Source organism: Rhamphochromis sp. 'chilingali' (assembly GCF_963969265.1).
Source record: "Rhamphochromis sp. 'chilingali' genome assembly, chromosome: 6".
NCBI classification, from domain to species: domain Eukaryota; kingdom Metazoa; phylum Chordata; class Actinopteri; order Cichliformes; family Cichlidae; genus Rhamphochromis; species Rhamphochromis sp. 'chilingali'.
In genome coordinates, this window is record NC_137933.1 from 41,610,706 (window position 1) to 41,633,355 (window position 22,650).

Here is a 22,650-nt window from a genome sequence, read left to right on the forward strand (position 1 = left end):
AATTTCAATAAGTGCTTACAGAAAGAAAATTAATGTAGCCTCTAACTGCAATTGATTTACATGGGACACACAGACCAAGCACTATGGCTCATACTACAATTACACCTTACCTGTTTGGACTATATTTTTATATTTCATTTTTACTTGCTGCCAGGCACGTTTGGGGCCTGTTGGGTTGCACCTGCGCTCACATCACATCACAAAATAAAATGTATAAAATAACAAATAAAATAACATATGATAAAATAACGTGTTAAATGGGTGGAAATCCCTAGATCAATGTTTATATTAACACTCACGCATTGACTCTGTCGGCTATGTTTTGCCATGCATGCTTTTGCAGCTGTGGCTGTGTTACTTTTTTCCGCGGAATTTGCATGTTATCGGCATATGCTGCCATCAGAATTTCGGCCTCAAGCGCTGTGAAATACATTGACCGCGCCTTCTTTCCCTCCGTCTCCATGGTGACTCGCTTAATCTGTGCTCCGCTTATCAGGGCTTTATGTATCCTCGTCCGCGCGCTTCACTTGGGGTTAAAGCAACTCCGCGTTGACTGAACTAATTGTTATCAGCCTTTCTGAAACGGAATATTCCGAGTTGGACAGTTCGGGGTTACTCAACCGTGAGTGTCGTTTTTCACTCTGAGTTTTCCAAACCGGCTTCCTGAAACAGGGCCCAGGCCTCGAAGTCTGGTGTCCTGCAGGGTTTAGATCTCACCCTGGGTCAACACACCTGAATCACAGGATTAGTTCATTACCAGGCGTCTGGAGAACTTCAAGACATGTTGAGGAGGTCATTTAGCCATTTAAATCAGCTGTGTTGGATCAAGGACACATCTAAACCTGCAGGACACCGGCCTTCGAGGCCTGGAGTTCCCCCACCCCTGAACTAGATGAAGTCCTCCCAGATGACTGAGCTCTTCACTTTATCTCTAAGGGAGAGCTCTGACTCCCTTCAGAGAATTATTCCTGAATCATTATCATTCCTGTGTTTGAATCTGTGATCTGATTGGTCGGTCTCTACCTACAGCTGATGGTCATAGATGAGAGCAGGGACAGAGACCACAACAGACCAGTCCAGAAAGGACTAGCTGGAGCTCAAAACCAACTGGAAACAAGGTTTTGGCAATGGTGGAAGCCCCATACAACAGAAGCCTTCTTCAGGTCCACAAAGCACACGAACTGGTGACTTCTTAAATGGTGCTTTTCAACACGACTGGAGCGCTCAGAGTACTTTATGCATGCCTCATTCGTCCGAGCACTCTTTCGTTAGGATGTCACTGAGAGAACGAGTGCTTGGGCGCAGAAATACTTTGAAGGTAGCAGACAAAATGATGAAGGTTTAAAATGGAGCCGAAATCTGATTTCACTGTTTATTGTTCTGAGGTGACGTCATCCAGAGGCAAAAGAAAAACAGCTTCTCCGCAACAGTGCGCGATGGAGCTGTGGCGCCCCCTGCTGTCCACACAGCATCAGTGCAACAAGTTCAGAAAGCCTCTGATAAAAATAATAATCCTATTTATTATCATGACGTCATGCACAGTCTCCCTGACTCTCACTTTGTGTGGGTCAGTTGTGATGGGGGGGGGTGTCATTCTTTATCAGCGGTCACATGACTCAAACCCAAAGTGTGAACCTTCAGATTTTTATTTGAAGAGCGGGGAAACTCGACTGTTCCTTTAAAAGTGGTCTTGTGATGAGCGACAGCAGCTCTCAGCTTCAGGCAAGTCATCTCTGTCAGCTGATGTCCAGCAGGAACCTCACTTCCGTCAAACTGGACGCAGACGCGCATGAAACACCGGAAGTTGCACATGTACGCCTTCACAGTAAACTCCTGTATCACGTGTTATAGCTTGATTTCAACCAACAAGTTTGAGATCTGGCACATTCATCATATGCACGACTAACATAATATATCACGAGACGTTACCTGGTCATCTCTGAAGCAATCAGCATAATAATAATAATGGTAAAAAAGTCCATATTCATCAGGATCAAACCACCTCCTGAGCTGCAGCCAGCACGAAGCAAGCCGCTGATCAGAAGCTGAGACTGTGGAGCTGTGAAACGCTTTGTAGTGTTTCAGGAAATCTTTATGAATCACGTGGTTACGTGGACAGTGACGTAAAAGAGATTTAAATCCAGTGTGAAATCTTAAGATTTTGCTATTCTTTGACAACAGGTTTAATAATAGTATTCGTCTTGGTAAGGTGTGAATGCCTCTTTTTCAAGAGTCTCTGTTTCTCCATCCATTTCTTTCTGGACTCACTGACTGCAAAAAGGTTTTGCTCTTTGCCACACAAATTCCTCCTTACTAACAAAGTGAAGGAGATTTCATTTAAAATATAAGAGATACATTAAGCTCCCACAGACCTGCTCGCATTTATTTTGGTCTTGTGCCTTTACTCAGGTTTTATGGAACAATGTCGCTACTTTCATCTCTGACAGAAAGAAACTAAATTTGTACTTTTTTAACCTAACGTGTTATTTGGTTATACTGACTTTGGTGAGAAAGACTCTAATGCTTTTGAGCTCATTAATCAAACACCACATCCATAATCTATGTGACTACAATTTGTTCCTCTCACAACAAAAGCTTTAAAAACCATTAATATTTGTAATATTTTAATGTGTTTTTGTAATTATTCAGTCACTGTGTCCCTCGCTTTTTCCCATTTTAATCTGTATTTCTATCCTGTTTGTTTAATTATTCATGCTGTTCCACTGCATTACAATTTTGCACTACGTGTATTATGCCTGTTGTTAAAGTTTCTGATGAAATAAAGTTGGAGAAAAAAAATCAAGACTTTGTTGCTGGTTTTATTTTGAAAGGTCAGCCGGATGTGCCCTGCGCGGTTCGGTCGCGCGCTCGTGCCGTTGTCAGCTCGTCAGGAATGATTGCGTGCAGGTGAGGCCGGCTGTGCTACTAAAGCCGTCCCGAGGAGCGTCCCCGGCTCTGTGAAGCTGTTACCGCGAGCACCTCCGTCATGGCCTCGCCCATCTGTACCCCCGCGGCCACCTCCACCCCGGCGGCCTCCTCCAGTGGCCGATCCAGCCGCTCCGCCGGCCGGCGAAGCGGCGCGGCGGCCGGCCTGTCCGCCTCCAGTACCAGCCCGTCCCGCCTGTCCCGGCTGCAGGAGAAGGACGAGCTCCGGGGCCTCAACGACCGCCTCGCCAACTACATCCAGCGGGTGCAGGAGCTGGAGAGTGAGCGCTCCTACATGCTGCTGAAGCTGGAGGAGAAGGAGGAGGCCAGGAGCAGCGTGCGGAGGCTGTACGAGGAGGAGCTGGCCGACGTCAGGAAGTCCCTGGACGGCCTTGCCCAGGAGAGGGCCCAGCTGCAGATCGACTACGGGAATCTGTGCGAGGAGCACCGGACGCTCCAGGCGAGGTAGGAGCGCACAGCGTTACACCAGACTGCAGTCAGAAAGTCTCTGATTTAGAGGATGGTTTCCGCCCCGCTTTATAAAACTTCATAGGAGTTGATGGATGCTGATTATTGATCCTTCATAAACGTTTGTCTCATCACGGAGATTAAATCTTTCCTCAGTCTGGTTGTAAGAACTTTGCCCGCTGTTATAATAATACATTTTCTTTATATGCGCCTTTAAAGACCCTCAAGGTCACCTTACATTAGTACAACAAAATAAAAACATAAGGTAAATATTAAAAAAAGTATGAAAGCTAAACAAGGTAGAGCTAGTCGTGATGAAGGGTCTGCAGTTCTGAACAGATGGAAGTACAGAGGGAGTTTGTAGTCCGGAGATCTGGTGGAAGTGCATCCCAAAGTGTCGGCGCAGAACGACCAAAGAGTCCCAGGGTAGACATGCGAGCAGGTGGAAAGCTGGAGAAGAACAGAGCACGTGTGGAGAAGATGAATCTGGAGGAGCGAGGTTATGAAGCGCTTTGAATGTAAGAAGCAGGATCTTGAAATTGACACTGAGGTGAACTGGAAGCCGATGGAGACACAGGTCAGTGTGTGCAGCAGTGTTCGCCCTGCAGACCTCCACAGGGCAGCAGATAAGCAGCCCTGGTGTGACTCGAGTGCTTGGAGTCCAGTTAAAGCCACTTTTACATGTTACAGCTGTAAAGGCTCTAAAGTACGCAGACAGCAGATGAGCAGGTGCGGCTCAGTTTCATTAAACATCCTGGTGATATGAAGTCAGGCAACGTGGTAAACGTGGACTGAGTGTCTGTGGATCTGAGTCTGTGCATTTGAAACTCCGAAGTGTGAGCGCCGGCCTGACTGAGTGACTCCTGTGATGGTTTGTTTTTGTGTTTAACAGACTTCTGCTGGGGGAGGGCAGCAGCTGGTATCACACGACCGATAACGTTGTGCTCGCGTCTCTTTCAGGCACCAGAAGAAGGAGGGCGATCTGACCAATGCGCTGGCCCAGTTGAGGAGAGCTGAGGAGACTCTGAGCTTGAAGGACGCCGAGTTCACCAAACTGCAGTCGGAGAACCGCAGACTCAACGGCGACCTCGCCGACCTGCAGAGCCAGCTCGAACAAGTAAGAAGGGCAGCCGCCGTTAAACTGTGCAGCGTGCGTGGAACGCCCCAACCAGTTATCCTCGTCGGAGACGTCGTGTCTCACCTGCGGCGAGGGACATGAAAACGAGCCTGCGCCGTTGGGTCTGACAGGATGTGAGGAAATCCTGGCTTAGCTTGAAAAGTAGAATCGGAAACATGAATGGTTGCACGTTAGCTTCAGCCCACCAATCAGGCTTCATCTGTTTCAGCGCTCTTATAATTTCACTTACTCTTGAATCTGTAACTGGGCTGATTGAGCGTCACCTGCCCCGCAGCAGGCTGGCTTCACAGCACGAGTTACCATGGCGATGTACGCAGGTAAGAAGTGAAATCCGGCAGGCTTCGGCTGTCTGTCCGCGCTGCCGTTTGTGGTGGTCGCACAGCTCTGAGCTCATCGGGGGCTGAAGTGATGTGAAGACGGCTGAACTTCTGAATAAATTCAGTGGCGTTAAAGTGCATTCCTGCAACCGGTGTCTGTGAAAATTAGGAAATTGGTCCCAAACTTCATGGTTTGTCACTAATCGGATATTTGAAAATCCTAATCGTCCAACGTTAGGTGCAGTCAGTCCCTCAGCTCTGACGTTCGTCTTATTTGTGTCACCAGCTGGAGGCTCTGCTGGCAGAAACCAAGAACCAGCTGAGCTCTGAGATGCTGCGGCGAGTCGAAACGGAGAACCAGGTGCAAACGCTGAAAGAGGAGCTCGAACTGCACAAGAACATCAGTGAGCAGGTAACTCGGGCTGCTGCCAGTTTCTACATTTTCAGGTTGGTGCATCTTCACGTCACCGTTTCACCTCTTTGTTTTTGAAATAGGAGATCCTGGAGATCCGAAGCAGACACGAAAGCCGCCTGGTGGAGGTGGATTCAGGGCGGAGGAGGGAGTTCGAAGGCAAACTGGCTGAGGCGATGCAGCAGCTGCGGCAGGACAGCGAGTCGCAGCTTCAGCAGTACAAAGAAGAGATCGACCGGGTTTTCGGCTCAAAGGTTAGAGCTGCTCACGGATTATTTTCCGATATTAAAAAATGTGTTTCACGCTGCTTTGTGCCCGACAGCTACACAACGCCCAGCAGGATGCGCTGGAGAAGAACGGCGTGGCTTCGGCCACAAAAGACGAGCTGGACGCCACGAAGGTCCGAGTGGAGACCCTCAGCTCGCAGCTGCAGCAGTGCAGAAAAGAAGTGAGTTGGGGGAGGTCTGTGCTCGTCAGTGCAGCTTCCAAGTTTCCTGCAGTTTCTGCACCAAAATGAGAAAAAGCCTCTGATGTGGAGGGAAACGCTCTTCGTCTTAATGTTCCCCCCTCTCTCTGTCAGAAAATCTCTCTGGAGAACCGCTTCCAGGACCTGGAGAGGACTCTGGACAAGGAGCGGGAAGTCTGGCACCACAAACTGAGTCAGAAGGAGCAGGAGCTGCTCAACATGAGAACCCAGATGTTCAGTCAGCTGGAGGACTACGAGCACCTGATGGATGTGAAGGTAGCTCTGGACGTGGAGATCAGTGCCTACAGGAAGATGCTGGAGGTGGAGGAGCAGAGGTATGGCTGCGTGTGAGTGGAGGGGTCCTGGGTCTCAGGTGTTTTTGCTCCCATGGTTGTTTCTGTTTCCTGTCAGGTTTAAGCTGTCGCCCAGCCCCTCGCAGCGGACATCCATACCTCGAACGCACGAGCACAGCGGCCGAAAGCCCAGAGGGAAGAAACGGAAATACGAAGGCGAGTCGGGGAGCTCGCCCGCCTACAAAATGTCCAGTCGTTCGATGGAGCGCGGCGCCGTGAGTGTAGAAGAGATTGACGTGGATGGAAAATATGTTCGACTGAAGAACAACTCAGAGAAAGTAAGTCTGTACGGGTTGTAAAGCCTCGGGTCAAGCTGGAGGATGTTTGACAGCTTGGTATTGGATGCAGAACATGCATTATTGGTCACATGATTTCATTAAAAGCAGCACAAACACGCCCAGAGGTCCAGTTCAGGGTCTGCAGAGGTGAAGCCTAGCAGACAGCTTGCAGCTACAGCTGTCACTGTTCGCCTGTCAGTCAAGCAGGCCACGCCCCTAATAAGGCAAACTGTAATATTGCTATTTAGAAATAAAATATTCTCCCCATACAGATGTTAGCACAGGGGGAATGTAGCAGCTTGTGTATCAGGCTGTAAACATGTTTAACACCTGTGATGGAGTCGCTGCTCCCTCTGCTGGATGTTTGAGGAACTGCAGGTTTTGCTGCTTCTGCCTTGGCTGCATGTTTTCATGCCTGTGGGTTTAATTGTGTAGGGATGCACGACCAGCTTGGGTCAGTGTGGCGTGGCGCTCTCAGTGGAGCGGTCTGCTTCCGATGACCTCCTGCACACTGCTGTTAACGATTTTGTGTAACTTTCCATTACTGGGAGGAAAAACTGTTACATGAACTACAATAATGTCAATATTGCACAGAGCCAGCAACCCGCCCGGGTTCTTCATGCGCTCCATCACTCACTGACCCAGCTCCACATCCCACCCCGACCCGTTCAGCACTGCAGTAATTCATCTGTAATTACATTTAATAATATATAATGATCTCAGGACATTAAGCTAGCTGGTGTTGGAGCAGCCTTCATGTAAAATATGTGCAAACAATTTTTTTTTTTTTTTTTTAAATCTCTACAGGGTCACGATGGCGTGCTCTGCAGTTTGAGAAAACCCATTTTAGGGTCGAGATGATGACTCTTTAATTTGTTTCTCATTTGTTTCCAGGAGCAGTCTCTGGGTGGGTGGGTGGTCCGGCGGGTTTACCCCGGCGCTGGAGACATCACCTTTCACATTCCCGCCTCCTGCGTCCTGGCTGGTGGGCAGACACTCACTGTGAGTCCTTTAACATTGTAGGAAGACTTATTGACCGCCACTGGTAATCACTGTAAACACAATGAAAGTGTGTGTGCGTGTTCGTGTGCGTTTACCTGTCAGATCTGGGCAGCAGGCGCTGAGGTGGAGGTGGAGCCCAGTGACCTGGTTCTGCAGGGCCACAAGAGCTGGGGGGTCATCACTGATATCAGGGTGATCCTCCTGAACTCCAACCACGAGGTAGAGGAAATAAACCACACCTCCCAGAATGCACCTGTACAATAAAGCTGAAAGTAATGCTTTGTAACATGAACACTTTATTTAACTCTGAAACTTTTAGGTGATGATTTTGAAGTGTGGCACCTTCCACAGCTGTACAGGATATGTTTGTATTACTGCGATTTGATTTAAACAGGAAGTGGCCGAGCGCAGGCTGTGCATGCTGGGTGGGGGTGAAGACGACACTGGGCTGGAGTTTGATGAGGAGTTTGTCACGGGGAGTGAAATGCAGCGCTTCCAGAGACAGGTAACCTCAGGGGGAATGTTCAAGCAGAAAAGGACCAAGTGCAGGACCTCAGACCTCATGTCTGCTTTTGTTTTCCCACCTGCGCTGCAGCCAAAGCGAAAAAAGAAGTGTTGTTCGGTGTCGTGAGTGCAGTCCACGCTCGGCCTGGACGGTAGGTGGGGGGTAAAGTAGCTTCAGCTCTTCCGCTCGCCTCGCCTGCTCCCATAACCAGATGCATGGCTTGTTTCACTCATCCATCACGCAGCCCAGTTACTCTGCTGATGAAAGCGCAGCTCACTCGTCAAGTAAACTCAAAGTGTAGTTTGAGCAAGCTGGAGGCCGTCAGTTTGTTTCAGGAGAGAATTAACGCCTTCAAATCTGAGGCCATGGTGCTCTGCAGAGACAGGGTGGAGCGCCCACTCCAGGCAGGGAAAGACTGACACAGCTGTGTGCAGTGACTGCAGAGATGTGGATGCTGTCCTGGTCTCTGTGGAAGAGAGTGGAGCATCGTCTGAAGGATGTCTGGGCGCATCCTTAGAGATGCTGAGGACTCAGAGTAGAGCTACAGTCTGCACGTCCACGAGGACCTGCAGTACCTCCAGAAAGCATCACTGCTTCACTGCACCGCTCCAGTTATTCCACATTCTGTCGTGTTGCATCATTATTAATGGATTAAATTCATTTTTCACCTCAATTCTACACGCAGCACCCCATTATGGCGAAGTGATAAAAGCAAATGTATTAAAAAAAATTTAAACCCATGAGATTAAGAGTGAATGTATTCCATCTTGGAAAAAGGCCGTGAGAACTTTCTGGATGCTCTGTAAAAGCGAATAGAAAGAGAAGCGACCCGCTCCAAGCACAAACGCATCGTCATCTGAAAACTTTGCATCTGAGAAGTCCGTGCTGCTGCTGCTCCACCCCAGCACCCACCTGTCGCACCCCGATTAACTAATCACTGTTCTGCTGCCGTGGCACGAGCTGTCTCCCGTCGCTCTCAGCCTCGTACGCTGTATAACAAGTAGGGCCTGATCACATGACCTCCGGGGGACACGGGGCTGAAGATATTCAGTAATGTCAGCAGGTGCTTGTCCATGAAGTCCTCTACAGTCAGAATCTTGAACTGGACTCAACGGGGAGCCAACGCAGCTGTGTCAGCAACACATGAGAAGAAGCATTTCTGCAGCGTTTTGAACAAACTGCAGACGTTTCAGGGAGTTTTTGCTTAAACATGTAAACAATGAATTACAGCAATCAAATGTGATGAAATGAATGACCGTCTCCAGTTCAGTGTGAGATACAATAGGACTTAATTTGGCAACGTTTAAGTGATAAAAGCAGGACCGAGCCAGAGATTTAACATGAAGATCCAAAGTGAGAGCGGGTCAAAGGTTACCCCGAGGTTCCTGAGACGATTTGACAAATGTTGAAAGGGGAGCAAATCTGTCAGGAGCACCTACAAGGACTCCAGTCTTTCCTTCATGAAGGAAAGACTGGAGTCGGAGGAAGTTGTCAGCCATCCAACCTTTGATGGGGTTTAAGCACTAATTCAGGATGTGCAGCTTAGAAACATCTCGGGGCTTAACAGAAATGTGCAACTGAATATCATCTGCATAGCAGTGATGGCAAATGTTCTTAAAGTAGCTCAATACAGGAAGTAGATCTATTAGAAACCATAAGGGGCCCAGTACAGAACCCTGTGGCACACGATGGCTGAGAGAAGTGCAGGATGACCTGCACTTGCAAACACCGCAGATGAGCATCGTTCAGACCGTCCAAGGCAGATCCAGATACGCCGACCCAATATTTCAGCCTATCGAGCAGCATGTGGCGGTCAACCGTATCAAATACCAACGTGAGGTCCAACACTAGCAGAATAAAACCTTTTTCATGCAAAATGATGCATGAAAATGTCACTGCAGACTCTGCGACGAGCTGTTTCAGTAGAATGAGCTCTACGAAAGTCCGACTGAAACATGACACGAACGCTGTTTGTCTGAAACTGCTGAGAGCTGCTTGGCCTCGAGCTTTTCTTAGTGATAAACACCAACTTTGAGATCCGTCTGTAACTGCTAAGAAGAGAAGAGTCGAACTTGGCTTTTTTTTTAAGCAGGACTTTACCAGATGCAGTGCTGATTATGGCGAGCACACAGGGACCAATCGACTGGAAGACATCTTTGAATAAAGATGCAGGTAAACTGTCGAGTGAACGGGAGCGCATTAATTTTACCAGATCGGGTGAAAAACTTTGTAAAATACCAGACTGAGCTGGAGCAGGAAGTGACGGTGAGGATGTGGTTCAGCAGGTGGAGCAGGAGTAATAATATGGTGTCAAATAACACCTTAGATTACCTCTGCTCTTTGGACCAGGCCCTCGCATCTGTAATTACATCATTTAAAAGAACCTAAAAGATCTTTTAAGTAAACGAGAGGAACATTTAAACGAGTTTTCCTCCACGAGCGCTCAGCTTTATGACAATCACGTTTTAAACAGCAGGCGGGCAGGTTTCACCTAAAATGGAAAGGCGCCGATTATTAAAAAGATCGGTGAGAGACCAACCGCGTCACGAGTGGATAAATATAAATGACCAGCATCAGTTTCTCAGCTGTGGGGGAATTTAAGATGCGAGCGCTGACCGTCCGGCGAAAATGAAACTCCAAACACAAACGTGTCCAGTAGCGCACGCGGCCTCTTGCTGTGGTACAGTGAGCAGGATTAGCCCCGCCCTGCACATCACGCCCTCAGGTTTGTTTGGCTTTGAAGGTTCAGCCTGTAATGCTCATTAATCTGGACATCCAGAGGTTTCCACCCCGCCCTCTGCTTCCTGCGAGCTTTCTACTAACCAGACCTTTATTATAATGATAACGCTGCTGCTCTGTCCCCCTCAGGATTTCTCGAAGGAGACCACTTGTGCTGTGATGTGACGCCTGCTCTCTGCCACCGACCTCGACGGCGGTCTGAAAAACCCTGGAGCAGCTCGGGCCTCAGACTGCTGCTTTCTGGCTCCAGTAGTTTTATTTACAGTAGGACGGTGAGATGATCTCACCTGCCTTACAGCAACAGTGTCCCTCACGTTTCGTCGCTCTCGCTTCACAACAGGAGCTTTGATTTTAATTTTTGTTGAAGTGTAATAAATAAAGCTAAAAGTTTCTAAACAAATACAACTTGTGCTTATTTCCAGCAGCATGCAGAGATGCTGCAGGGGAACCGCACCCGAAAGTGCTGGGTTATTTTCATAGCTCAGCTTCTGGGTAAAAGCTGCAGGTTGGGTGGGTAGACTGGCGTGGTTGTCATGGGAACGAAACATTTCTCCCACTGGAGATGTCCAGATGAACAGAATCCACCTTTGGGGATTTACCTGGATGATGGCGCACCGAGACACGGAAACTGTAGTTGTTTTCTCTTTTCTCAGTAACTCTGAAAGCTGCGCTGCTGGTCCAGCTGCTGCTCTGTGGAATCACCTGCGTTTCAGTCGGGATGCATCCATTCAGCACATCTGGACTAAAGCAGGCCGCTTTCACAGACCAATAGTTATCGAGCACAGACGTAACAGGCGGAGGATGTTTTGCAGCCTCCAGCTGAGGATTTGATGTCATCGTAATCAATGAGCGTAATCCTCTCAGAATGACAAACATTTACAAAATGAACTTATTGTTTTATTATATGTGACCTGAAATGAGTACCTGAGTCCATAAACTGACCACGAGCCACAGGTATCGCCCCCTGGTGGTCATTAGATCTAAGTTGGGAATCTGTGTGACTGAATTTACATCCTTCAGTGTTTACTACCACCTGTTTAACAATGAAGATGTGGACGCTATACCAAGGCTAGCCTCTGTAGTTCTTTGGGGGGTGTTTGACTACAAAGCAGTTTGGATCTGCTCCAGTGCGCCCCCATGCCATTACCACCAACACCAAAACATAGGATAATAAAAGTACAGAGGAAAATAAAAGGAGTCATTGAGTCTTTTGTGGTTTAAAAGTTCATGGGGTCGTGGGCTCCGTCCTTTGAGCTGTGCAGACTTCCACCTACACCATCGTTTCCTTGTTGATGGCTTTGCTGAGGAAGTGTATGGGCGCCACCTGCTGGTTAGGAGGTGTTTGCGCTGACACAGGAACCCACAGTCGAACTCTCTGGTCAGTCTTCTTCCAGGTTTTGAAGAGATGCACATGGTAGCGCACAGAAACCTGGCAAACACCAAACCAGCAGAGACAATTTAAACATGAAACAAAATCACAAAGCGCACTATGCTTTCCACAACTGCACCAAAGCGTGAAACACTGACATTAAAACAAACACTTTCACTCCAGGTTGTTAATCAACCAAAGACCCAGACAGAGCTTTGGTCCATGCAGCCGGTAAAACTCAAACACCAGTTTTCTTTGTTATCGATCGTCCGCCTGACTCAGTTTGTCTGATTTAGTCCTCAGCTCAAACAAAATAATCATTGTGGGTGATTTTAGCATCCATGTAGATACCAAACAGCTGACAGCCTGAACAGCATTTAATGTTATTAGGCTCAATTAGCCTCTTAAAGACCTGGATGGCCGCTAACTTTCTGCTTCTTAATTCAGATCAAACTGAGGTTATTGTACTCGGCCCTGAGAATCTTAGAAATATGGTATCTAAGCAGATTCTTACTCTGGATGGCATTACCTTGGCCTCCAGTAACGCTGTGAGGAACCTTGGAGTCATTTTTGACCAGGACATGTCCTTCAATGCACATATTAAACAAATATGTAAGACTGCGTTCTTCCATTTGTGCAACATCTCTAAAGTTAGAAATATTCTGTCTCAGAGTGACGCTGAAAAACTAGTTCATGCATTTATTACTTCCAGGCTGGACGACTGTAATTCATTATTATCAGGAAGTCCTAAAAACTCCCTGAAAAGCCTTCAGCTGATCCAAAATGCTGCAGCAAGAGTCCTGACAGGGACTAGAAAGAGAGAGCAGATTTCTCCCCACCCATGCAGCCTGAGTGGAGTTCAGTACCACCTGAATCTGCCGTCTCCAAGATTTTCATTTAAATAGTGATTTCAAATATATTTTAGAATTTATATATTTGCATTATTGTAAACTGTAGTTCTGTGGATTCTTACATTTCTGAATCCATATCCGTACTCTTGAACCCTTTGAGACAGCTGTTCCTAATGTTTAGGGGCCCTGAGAAACAAAAGGCTTGAAAAGCAGCTGGCTGGGCCTTCTTTAACCTTTGCTCTCATGAGTATTTCTACTGTAGGAGTCCATGGGGACGACTCACGTTTGGAGCCATGAGCAGACGTTGAGTATTTGCGTCACTTTTTAGTTTTAGAAGTTGCTACTTAGTAACTGCAAGTGTCCCCGTGCAGGACTGAAGTCTTCCACATTAATCTTCTACATTCCAGTTAGTAAAATAAGTTCATGTTCTGGATGAACAGCACAGACTCTAAACTCACCACAGTCCAGAACACATAGATGATGATGAGAGCCAGAGTGAGCACCAGGAGTCCCAGGGCCTCCATCCCATTGGTGTAGTAGAGCTCCATGGCTCCTTGAATGCACAGCCAGCCCGACAGAGACGCGAGCGGCGTGATGAACAGGAAGCAGGCCGCATCGCTGCACAGCGTCCTCCTCTGCTGCTGCATGGCTGGAGAGCACCACCACTGATGGAGGGAAAGAGGAGGCAGGAAGAGGATTAGCCTCATGTTTTCCATGAAATAGTAAAATGTCGGTGATATGTTTTCATGTTCCGACTGTTACTGCGTCCCTTATATCAGCAGGACACGGAGTTAAGACCAACGTAAGACAGGAAAACTCCTCCAGGAACCGTTTAGTGATCCTGCATTTACTAAGTGAAACTGGTGACATCAAACAAATACATTAAACTTATGTTTTATTTGTTCACTGTGTGATAATACAGGAGACTTTGTAGCTGCAAACCCAGTTCAGCTTTTACTTGGAGCTGCATCGAAGCAGAATAAACGTGTGTGTGTTTGCTGTGTGGATTCGATTCGTACATCGCTAACAGGAAGTGCTGCACCTTTCCTCCCCTGCGTGCGTGCAGCATCGCCTGAGCAGGCCTGTGTTCAGTGTGTAGCTTAGCCTGGCACAGCACACGGTGCTTAATCAGCAGATTACCAGCCAAGAATGCACCTACAGAGAGCACCGAGGCCACTCTCCTGTCCTCTGCAGCAAAGAAGCACCGGCTAATCTGCCTCTCAGGCTAAGTGGCTTTATGGACAGCGAGCTGACGGCAACAGGTTCTCCAACGTGAAGCCAACAAACTCCTCCCACTGAGTCTGACATGCCACCATTGAGGAAAAAGAGCCAGCCTTCACTCTTTGCTCTGTCTGCTCTGCAGCAGAAGCCGGCGAATCCTTCTTATTTAACTTCAATCAGCCTCATTCATCTGTCTCATCTCACAAAGATCTTTCTCTGCAGGCTGAGCGTGACACGAGGAGAGGACACTACAAAAGATGACAAATATATTCTCATGTTCAGCTCACGAAGCCACTTGGTTTTATTAATCCAGGTTTGAGACATTAGAGAAGTGTGGCTGTCTCGGTCACAAGTCTGGGCCGCTGAGCATCAGTGTGGTGATGGGCCTACCTCAGTCAGAGGCTTTGGCACACGCTCCAGCACAAACTGGTGATGGCAGAGCTCGCAGTGGCCGCTGTTGGAGGCGGTGAGCCACTGTTCCAGGCAGCTCCGGTGCACCGAAGCCAGGCTGCCGGAGCACTCGCAGGGGGACAGCAGCTCTCCTGACGCCCGGCCTTCGTGGCAGATCCTGCAAAACTGCTCCTCACTGCACAGAGCGACACACGAACAGAGACGACAGGAAGTCTGCAAAGGCAGTTTTCTACTTTGACATTCAGAAGGTAAAAACTTTGCATAAACGAAAGGATTCATCCTGCCTTGTAGATTTACTCACAGGAAAGAAAAATATTAAACAGAATATTTTTCATCTGTCTTCAAATGTATAATGAAAATATATCATGACCTCTTTCATGGTGTTTTTTAATATGTGTCATCTCACTGTGATGTTACTGGATCTGAGTGGAAACGACACCATGCAGGATTCAGGGTGAAGCATTTGTTTGACTGAAGACTGGAGACTCTGAAGTAAGTCATCGAGGTCATAGCTTCTCATCACTAACCAAGAACCCTTCAGAAACGCAGCCTCTGTGAGTACTGCTGTTAACCATGTCCATTCTTTTATGTCCACAGTGTACTCCTCTCCTATTGGCTGCGAGTAGCTGGATGATTCACAAGCGTACACCCTGACGTCCACCGTTATCAGATCTGTCCAGCGGAGCGCCTTTGGGAAGTGGTGAAATGCATCACCAGCATATCTGCAAGGTGCATCCAAGCGGCAACATAAAGGGCCTAAAATTATAGTTTAGAAACTGCAGTTTCTCTAACGTCCAGCAGAGGCAGCAGTGAGTCAGGCCCCATAGACTTCCATGTTAAAACTTTACAGCAGAAATAAACATGTTTACAGCCTGATACGCAAACTGTGTCTGTGGATCCTCCTTCATAACACCTGTACAGGGGAGGCTGTTTCTATCACTCACCTGTTTAAATGGTTTTAAGCCTTAAAGTTTGCATTATTAGGGGCGTGGCCTCTTTGACTGACAGGTGGCTGTAGCTACTAGCTGTCTGCTAGCTTCACCTGGACCGTGTTTGTGCTGTTGGAGCCTTTTAACGACGTCATGTGACCAATAATATGACTGCTGTGAGGTCACTGCACTAACAGTTCTGGTAAAATTCGAGGATTGTGATTGGACTAAGCACTAATTGGCAGGTACCCGTCTCTGTGCGATGCTCCCATCAAACCCATTTAAACTGGGTTGGTGGTTCGGGCTGTAATGTGTCCAGGAAAGGCTTCGTCACTCTGGGTGATTTCAAACGTTGATAGCGTACGTTACAGAGGTGATGAACTTTCAGCCTCTGTGCTTCTGCTCCGGTTACCTGTCTGTGATGGATGCACACTCCGCAGTGGGCGTGTCTCCGTGATAGCAAATCACTTCCTGGCTGCTGCTGTGGAGCTCTTCATCCAGCGCGGGCTCAGGGATGAACTTGACCTCCTCCACAGGACTGGACTCCCACCGGCCCACCGGATCCTCCACAGTCATATCTGCAGTACGAGGGGCCATTCACTCCACGTCTGCTACACACACACACACACACACACACACACACACACACACACACACACACACACACACACAAATGTAAAACAGATGGAATGAAAATACATCGTGACACAAAAATAAATAAATAAAAATAAAAATATGGACACACAAGTGGATCTGCTGTCCGTCACAAACTGATAATTAAATTAATTATGAATGGAAGCTGCAAAATATGACATCATCCATCAGAATTAGGACTGGAGCTCTGAATATAAATAAATCATATTTCAGTAACTGGTCTCCCGACTCCAGTAACAGAACCCTTCATATTTACAGACAGGTTTAAAAAAATAAACCGTCAAAGATGGAGGAGCATTGGGCTCCTATTGGTCAGCATCACAACATTAAGGAAGTTCTGCTGACCTGCCGGTTTGTAATGTCTTTTCCAGCAGCTGTTTTCACCGTTTAGCCAGAACTCAGCACCAAACACAAAGTTACGGAGCTGAAAGGTGACAGTTATTTAATATTTTATTTATGATTTTTATTTTGTTTGCTCTGCTGCCCCCAAGTGGCCAGAAATCAGTGAATTAAAGGTTTAAAGGTTTAAGTTTTCATGCAAGAAATGAAATAACCTGTCAGTGCTTGAACACATTTACACTGAGAATAAATTAGTAATAAAAAAATAGTAATATTTCTTCTTCAAGAACAGCAAATATTTCTCTCAAGCTTTTTTAATTCTGTCCTTCTAGTTATTCTATTCTGCTTCATTTTATCTTTATGAAAAAAATATCCATTTATTGTATTTTTTTAAATTTAGCTTTTTACTTATTGAGGTATTTATTTTATTCTACTTTTGAGCTTCCACTCCAGAGTTAGTCCACTGTAAATATTGTTATTGCTCAGGTGAGGTCCAGCTCACACTCTTCACAGTCCCGAGCGGAGACACATGAAACACGACGCTGACCAGCAAAGCAAAGTCTGTCGCACAACGAGCAGCTTTAATGACAAGTCAAGCAGCAGCCTTACCTCCAGCCTGAGCCGACGTTAGGACCAGCTCCGTGTTTATCATCAGGCAGAGTCCGAGTGACGAGGCTTCTCCTCCTAAAGCCGTCCAGCAGATTAGAGAGGCTGACGGACGCCGGTGAGAACACCGAGGGATTAGACGCAGAGGAAAGTAAGGGCCGGGCCAGACGAATGGAAATCACATCAGACTGAGTCACAGCACCTCGCCGTACCCCCTTTAATCCTGTTAGGGGGCTTCCAGGAAGCCAGCGGAGCGAGACCAGCGAGCTCCAGGCCGGTGGAGGCCGAGGGTGCAGACGGGGGGAGGGATGGTGTTTGTCTGTGATACAGCTTCATTCTGATTCACGCAGTAATCACTAAACATCCACCAGATCCAGAAGGTTAAAGTTAGAGTTTAGGTTACACTTTAAAAAAACTCAAATGAAAAATCTGTAAAATTTAAAAATGTCTTTTAAGAGCTCATTTTTCTCGTTTCTCATCATTTTCCACACACATCAGCTGTGACTTCATGTCAAAAACTTTGTGTTGTTGAAGAGATATCGGCTAAATGTGAAGTAGGGCTGGGCTGCACCTTCTTTCCAGTTAATACCAGTTTGTACCACAAGATGGTGCAGTGAGTCAGTGTAAGCTTTATTTAACAAAGCAAACCATTAAGAGAGGATACTGAGGATGCTGTGCGTCATGTATAAACGAGGCATCAGGTGCTGTCTAATGGCTAATGAAGAGCCAACAGCCACAGCTACAAGCTACAAGCTAACACTAGCATGTGGCCCAAAGTGACGTGTGACTGAACTGATTTCAGCCTTCATGCTTTTAATCCTGTGAGTACCACTAACCTAATCCTACAGTGTCGGGACAATGGACAGACGCATTAAAACCCAACAAGTCCTGTTGTTTTGCCGAATAAAATGGTCAGCAGCGCCATCCTCCGTCGCCATCACTGTCAAAGGCCACGAGTTCTGCTCAGAGTTTATTCTCAGTCTCTGTTGGAGGAATGGTTCACAGCTCCTCCTGCCTTAAGACAGCTTTCGTCTGATTGGCTGGCCCCTCAGAAACAGAAGTTTCAAGCAGCAGATGGGCGGGGCTTGATATCCTCTCTTGACATCATTCAGACCCATGAGTAGAAAAAGTTAAACTGAGAGTTTACATACATTCTTATATATTTCTATACTGTGTATTGTGTATTTTGTTGTACAGTTATTTTATTTTCAACTTTAATTTATATATTTTATTTTATTCCTTCCTAGTTAAATTGACCCTTTTTAATTTTCATTTTTATTTCCTATCTTATTCATAGTCACCTGCAGTTGTCTAAGCATTTCACTGCATATCGTACTGTGTATCACTGTGTATGTGACAAATAAAATTTGAATTTGAGTTCAGGGGTTACCGAGCTCATCATTAGAAACGTCGGTCATAACCAGAGCATCCGGTCCTGGAGCCGGAGATATACGACAGGAAGTGAGGAAGAGCAGCCGCATTCATGCTGAGGATGAGGGCGTGCAGGTAAATGGAGAACTCGGGTCCAGACAGCCTCCTGCGGTGCTTTTGTCTGCTATCGATCCAGACAGAGGTACACGCGGGATTAATGCCCGAGGGCTGTTAAAGGACCCGGCAAAGAAAGCGATCGATGGACTGGAGAGCGGCCCCTCGCTGCCGACCTGAGCAGGATTAGAGAGGGCCCCCCGGCCCCATTTAACACAATGCACACCAAGGTTCACAAATAGACCCAGACAGACACAACACGAGCCGAGCCAGACTGGGAGCCGGGACAGGAAGTGGCTCTCCCCCTGTGCGTTTTAACGTCTGCTGTCAGAGGAATTATCACGAAGGAATTCCCAGTGATGTGCTTTTCCTCCGGGCTTTGTTAGCAGCAGCCTGGGAATGAATAACAGGCGGGATTGAAGGGAAAGGAGGAGAAAGAGAGGCCAGGCAAAGAAAGTCCTCCCACCTCTCTCCCTCTGATCCCAGCGGGACTTTTATCTGAGCTCACGTGTGGACGATGAATGTGAAAGATTTAGATGAACGTTTTGGTGAAGTCAGCAGGTGTGACATCGCTGCTCTGATTGCTTCACATCTCGGCTGTTAGGAATTTATCCATGTTTGGGAAAACCAAGTGAAGAAACCTAAGTGTGCGTCAAACTCATTTCGCAGCGCTGTGATCTGATGTGGCACCGCTGAAACCTTCTGTCAGTGTACAAATGTCTGAGCTATCTGAATATGAGAGACAGTCTCACTTTCTCTACACGATACAGCGAAGCTGATGCTGCTGTTGTACAGAAAGACATCTGTCAGCAGGACTCTTTGGGCCTGAACTTAGGAAGTAAATGTATAAGATACAGAAATCTGTAACTTAATTACTGTGGTGCTTATTCTGGCCCACGGGCCTGATATTTAACACCTCTCCTGTAGTTGAACCTGTGGGTACCTCTGTGTCCAGGTGTGGAGGCCTAGCTCCACCCACCACACTACCTGCCGGTGGCTGATGCCCTCAGCCGTCGGCGTTCGGGGCCCGGCACTCGGGCGCATGCCCGGCTCACTCCCAGCGGCTGCTTGGCAGGCCTGGCGCCCACGGCCGTGTCGGGCTCCTTCGTGGGGTGGGGTTCCCTCAGGCCTCTGGGACCGTGGCTCGGCCCGCTCTGGTGCGACTGGCGGGGCCTGCGGGCTCGTCACTGCGGCCTCTGTGGCTTCTGCACCGTGGTTGCTGGGTGACCCCACGTCTGTGTGGTTGTCTCTGTATCGTGTTGTTCTCAGGTTGTTTTCTCTTCTTTTAACAGGTGATCAGATTTTCTCAGTGTCTTCTTCCACTGTCCTTCCTCTGTTTTCTTTCTCCCTTTCTTTCTGTATAGTGGTCTGTCCAACTTGTAATAACTTTAAATAAAATTAAATTAATAAACAATGATAATATAGATCAATCAAGTGGAACAACCCTAACCCTACGCATTGGCACATTTTGTGAAAAAACAAATCCGTTGGCCATCTTTCCTGGCCTTCAGAGAACCTGTGGGAGGAGCTACTTTTACCTTTGAAGCCAAAAATCCCATTTAAAATCTTCTGCCTTTGTCTTTACTTTGTTCCTCCTGCACACGTCTGCAGAGAAGCAGCTTGGCTGAGTGAGCTGTATGCAATAAGAAACGTGTGTCTGTCAGGTGTAGGCGGGGTTCAGGTGTTCTCGCGAGGATTTGATTTGAATTCTGCTGAGGCTGAGTCAACATTTCGGAGCGCTCGTGTCAGAAATAGAAAGTGCGGAGCTCTGAGGAGGGACTCCTGGGACCGTTTGAAGTACAGACAGGGGGTCGGGGAGCGTTTTATCTCGGGGACGTGACGGTTTGATGCTCGCAGACCTTTCAAGGAGCTTTTTTTAAAACACAGATAAGAGGATTGGCGAGTGGCTCGAGAGGAGCCGTCAAAACAGGCCGAGAGACAAAAGCTCCACAGACCGAGCTGTGGCCGCCCGGAGGCTCGTCTGTACACCACTTTTTGCTCGTCGTGTTTCCAGACACAAACGTCTTTGCGACTTTCTGTGTGTGACGGTCATGCATGACACACGCGTGTTCTTCTGCACTAGTCATCTTTCAAAAAAAGGGGCGTCTCCATTAAAGGAAGAGCCCGCCAGCTTTTAGAGGCCTAATCTGTGAAGAATGCTCTATCAGCGCACTATCAGCAGCTCCTCCAGCAGAGGAAGGCTGATGTATCTCGGGTTTTAAATGGATCCTGAGGACAAGAGAGGACCGAGCGCGCCAAGTGACTCGTGTCAAGTGGACATCCTTATCTCCCAAAGATGGGCGACTCTCTCTCTCTCTCTGGAAGGCAGCGGCGGCGAGCGCTCAGGCTCAGAGCAGCTGCAGGTTCAGAGAAGGACGGAGCTTCTTGATTTTAGCGTCCTGGCTGCTCTGTCATAAACAAACCGCGCGGCCCACATCGAGTCTGCGTTGGGGAGCTCTCAGGAGGTGGACCGCTCTGGAGCAGACTGCTCCACTCCAGGCGGCTTGTCCCTCCTCGCGGCCGCCGGCAGCCGGGGGCCACCATGACGGAGTGGACTCTGCTCAAGCGCCTCCTGGACGCCGTACACCAGCACTCCACCATGATTGGCCGGCTGTGGCTCACCGTCATGGTCATCTTCCGGCTCCTGATCGTCGCCGTGGCCACCGAGGACGTGTACGCCGACGAGCAGGAGATGTTTGTGTGCAACACGCTGCAGCCGGGCTGTTCCACCGTCTGCTACGACGCCTTCGCGCCCATCTCCCAGCCTCGCTTCTGGGTGTTCCACATCATCAGTGTGTCCACGCCATCGCTCTGCTTCATCATCTACACGTGGCACAACCTGTCCAAGCACAACGCCACCCAAAGGTTGGGGCAGGGGGCGGCCGACGCGCCGGGGCAGGGAGGCCGGGACGGCGGGCGAGAGGCCTATGATCGGAGCTGCGACTCAGACAGCTGCTCCATCCAGTCCCATAAGCACCTGGGGCACAGCCTGGCGAATGTGCTGGAGGGCATCGCCGCCAAGGACCTCCAGAGGCTGGACCCCAAAACCTTGAGCCAGGCCCGAGCCTGCACCTTCAGGGAGGGGGGCACAGAGGCTCATGCGGGCTCCGGAGGGGTTTTGTCCAAATGTTACATCTTCCACGTGTGCCTACGGGCTGTCCTGGAGGTGGGCTTCGTCCTGGCTCAGTGGAAGCTGTTTGGCTTCCAGGTGCCCGTCCACTTCCTGTGCACCTCGTCTCCCTGCAGCCAGCCGGTGGACTGCTACGTCTCCAGGCCCACGGAGAAGACCATCTTCCTGCTCTTCATGTTTTGTGTCGGGGTTTTCTGCATCCTGCTCAACCTGCTCGAGCTCAACCACCTGGGCTGGAAGAAGATCCGCCGGGCAGTGCGGCTGCAGGAGCACGGGTCCTGGGGAGCATACGAGACCTTCCCTCCAGACAGCCCCTCCTTCACATCCTCTTTAGGCTTCAGGGACGTGACCAGCACCACCTCGCTGCCCACCCTGAACCTGGTGGTGGGTCACCAGCCGGACTGGACCTGTGCGGTGGACTGTGGCAGGATGAGGGAGCCGGAGGAGGTCCGAGAGAAAAGACCGGAGCCCCTAAGGAGAGAGGACTCCCATAAAGGAGAGAGGCAGCCTTTGAAGAGCAAGAGGGAGATCAGTGGGTCCAAACACAGGAGTGCCGAGGTCTGGATTTAGTCTCCATGACACCGCTGTCTTTATTTATGCCGACCCATGGAGCTCACCAAAAAAACCACCTGGATCACCTCCTCATGTGTGGAGCAGAGACTCATCTTACGCTGTGATGAGGGACGGGACCAGTGAAGCTGCATTTTAAAGTTGTAGTACATCACTGCTCAGACTGTCCTGTAATTATCAGTTTAGATTAGAAGTCTGTGCACATTTATCAAATATGTCATGCTGACCAAAGTCCTGCACAAAAGACACAAATGGATAAAAATAAATATGAACTACAGAAAATAAATAAAATGCATTAAGCTGCTAAACGTCAGGGCAGACACACTAATCCTAAGTGAACAGGTCCGACTCTGAATACCAAGAAAAATAAGGGTTGTTTCTTACAAATATTCTGATTGAGTCATATCTGGATGTAAAGTTTGAACCTGATGTTGACATAATTTTGTGTATAAACAGAACAGACTGAACAAAGAAAGAAAACA

General features: G+C 48.3%; 3 protein-coding genes across 11 annotated transcripts; 2 read left to right on the plus strand and 1 right to left on the minus strand.

Moving 5' to 3' along the window:
* The first annotated feature begins 2,842 nt into the window (after positions 1-2,842).
* Positions 2,843-10,960, plus strand: lmnl3 (lamin L3). 9 transcript variants are annotated; one of them, XM_080883968.1, is made up of 12 exons: positions 2,843-3,390; positions 4,354-4,510; positions 5,135-5,260; positions 5,344-5,514; positions 5,583-5,708; positions 5,841-6,061; positions 6,138-6,357; positions 7,252-7,359; positions 7,462-7,578; positions 7,754-7,864; positions 7,955-8,015; positions 10,733-10,960. In XM_080883968.1, the coding sequence occupies exons 1-11, from the start codon at positions 2,987-2,989 to the stop codon at positions 7,988-7,990; spliced, it is 1,797 nt and encodes a 598-aa protein (XP_080740094.1). In that variant the 5' UTR covers positions 2,843-2,986; the 3' UTR covers positions 7,991-8,015; positions 10,733-10,960. The 9 variants fall into 9 exon arrangements, with proteins under 9 accessions (XP_080740094.1, XP_080740090.1, XP_080740092.1 ...); XM_080883964.1 differs by lacking the exon at positions 7,955-8,015 and adding an exon at positions 9,954-10,036; XM_080883966.1 differs by lacking the exon at positions 7,955-8,015 and adding an exon at positions 9,957-10,036.
* A 206-nt stretch (positions 10,961-11,166) lies between these two features.
* On the minus strand, positions 11,167-17,951 carry LOC308397820 (E3 ubiquitin-protein ligase MARCHF3). Its single transcript, XM_080883975.1, has 5 exons — positions 16,987-17,951; positions 15,797-15,995; positions 14,435-14,630; positions 13,282-13,488; positions 11,167-12,032 (listed from the first exon to the last, which is right to left on the minus strand). Exons 2-5 carry the CDS (start codon positions 15,979-15,981, stop codon positions 11,874-11,876), a joined length of 747 nt encoding a protein of 248 aa, XP_080740101.1. The 5' UTR covers positions 15,982-15,995; positions 16,987-17,951; the 3' UTR covers positions 11,167-11,873.
* A 2,831-nt stretch (positions 17,952-20,782) lies between these two features.
* On the plus strand, positions 20,783-22,648 carry gjd6 (gap junction protein delta 6). Its single transcript, XM_080883974.1, has one exon. It carries the CDS (start codon positions 21,011-21,013, stop codon positions 22,166-22,168), a length of 1,158 nt encoding a protein of 385 aa, XP_080740100.1. The 5' UTR covers positions 20,783-21,010; the 3' UTR covers positions 22,169-22,648.
* Positions 22,649-22,650: the final 2 nt, after the last annotated feature.

Coding starts and splice junctions, on each gene's coding strand:
- lmnl3 (XM_080883962.1), top strand. CDS start 2,987: ATGGCCTCGCCCATCTGTACCCCCGCGGCCACCTCCACCCCGGCGGCC. Junction 4,511..5,134: donor TGCAGAGCCAGCTCGAACAA/GTAAGAAGGGCA, acceptor TTGTGTCACCAG/CTGGAGGCTCTGCTGGCAGA. Junction 5,709..5,840: donor TGCAGCAGTGCAGAAAAGAA/GTGAGTTGGGGG, acceptor TCTCTCTGTCAG/AAAATCTCTCTGGAGAACCG.
- LOC308397820 (XM_080883975.1), bottom strand. CDS start 15,981: ATGGCCCCTCGTACTGCAGATATGACTGTGGAGGATCCGGTGGGCCGG. Junction 14,631..15,796: donor TGTGCATCCATCACAGACAG/GTAACCGGAGCA, acceptor CGCTCTGTGCAG/TGAGGAGCAGTTTTGCAGGA. Junction 13,489..14,434: donor TGCCAAAGCCTCTGACTGAG/GTAGGCCCATCA, acceptor TCCCTCCATCAG/TGGTGGTGCTCTCCAGCCAT.
- gjd6 (XM_080883974.1), top strand. CDS start 21,011: ATGACGGAGTGGACTCTGCTCAAGCGCCTCCTGGACGCCGTACACCAG.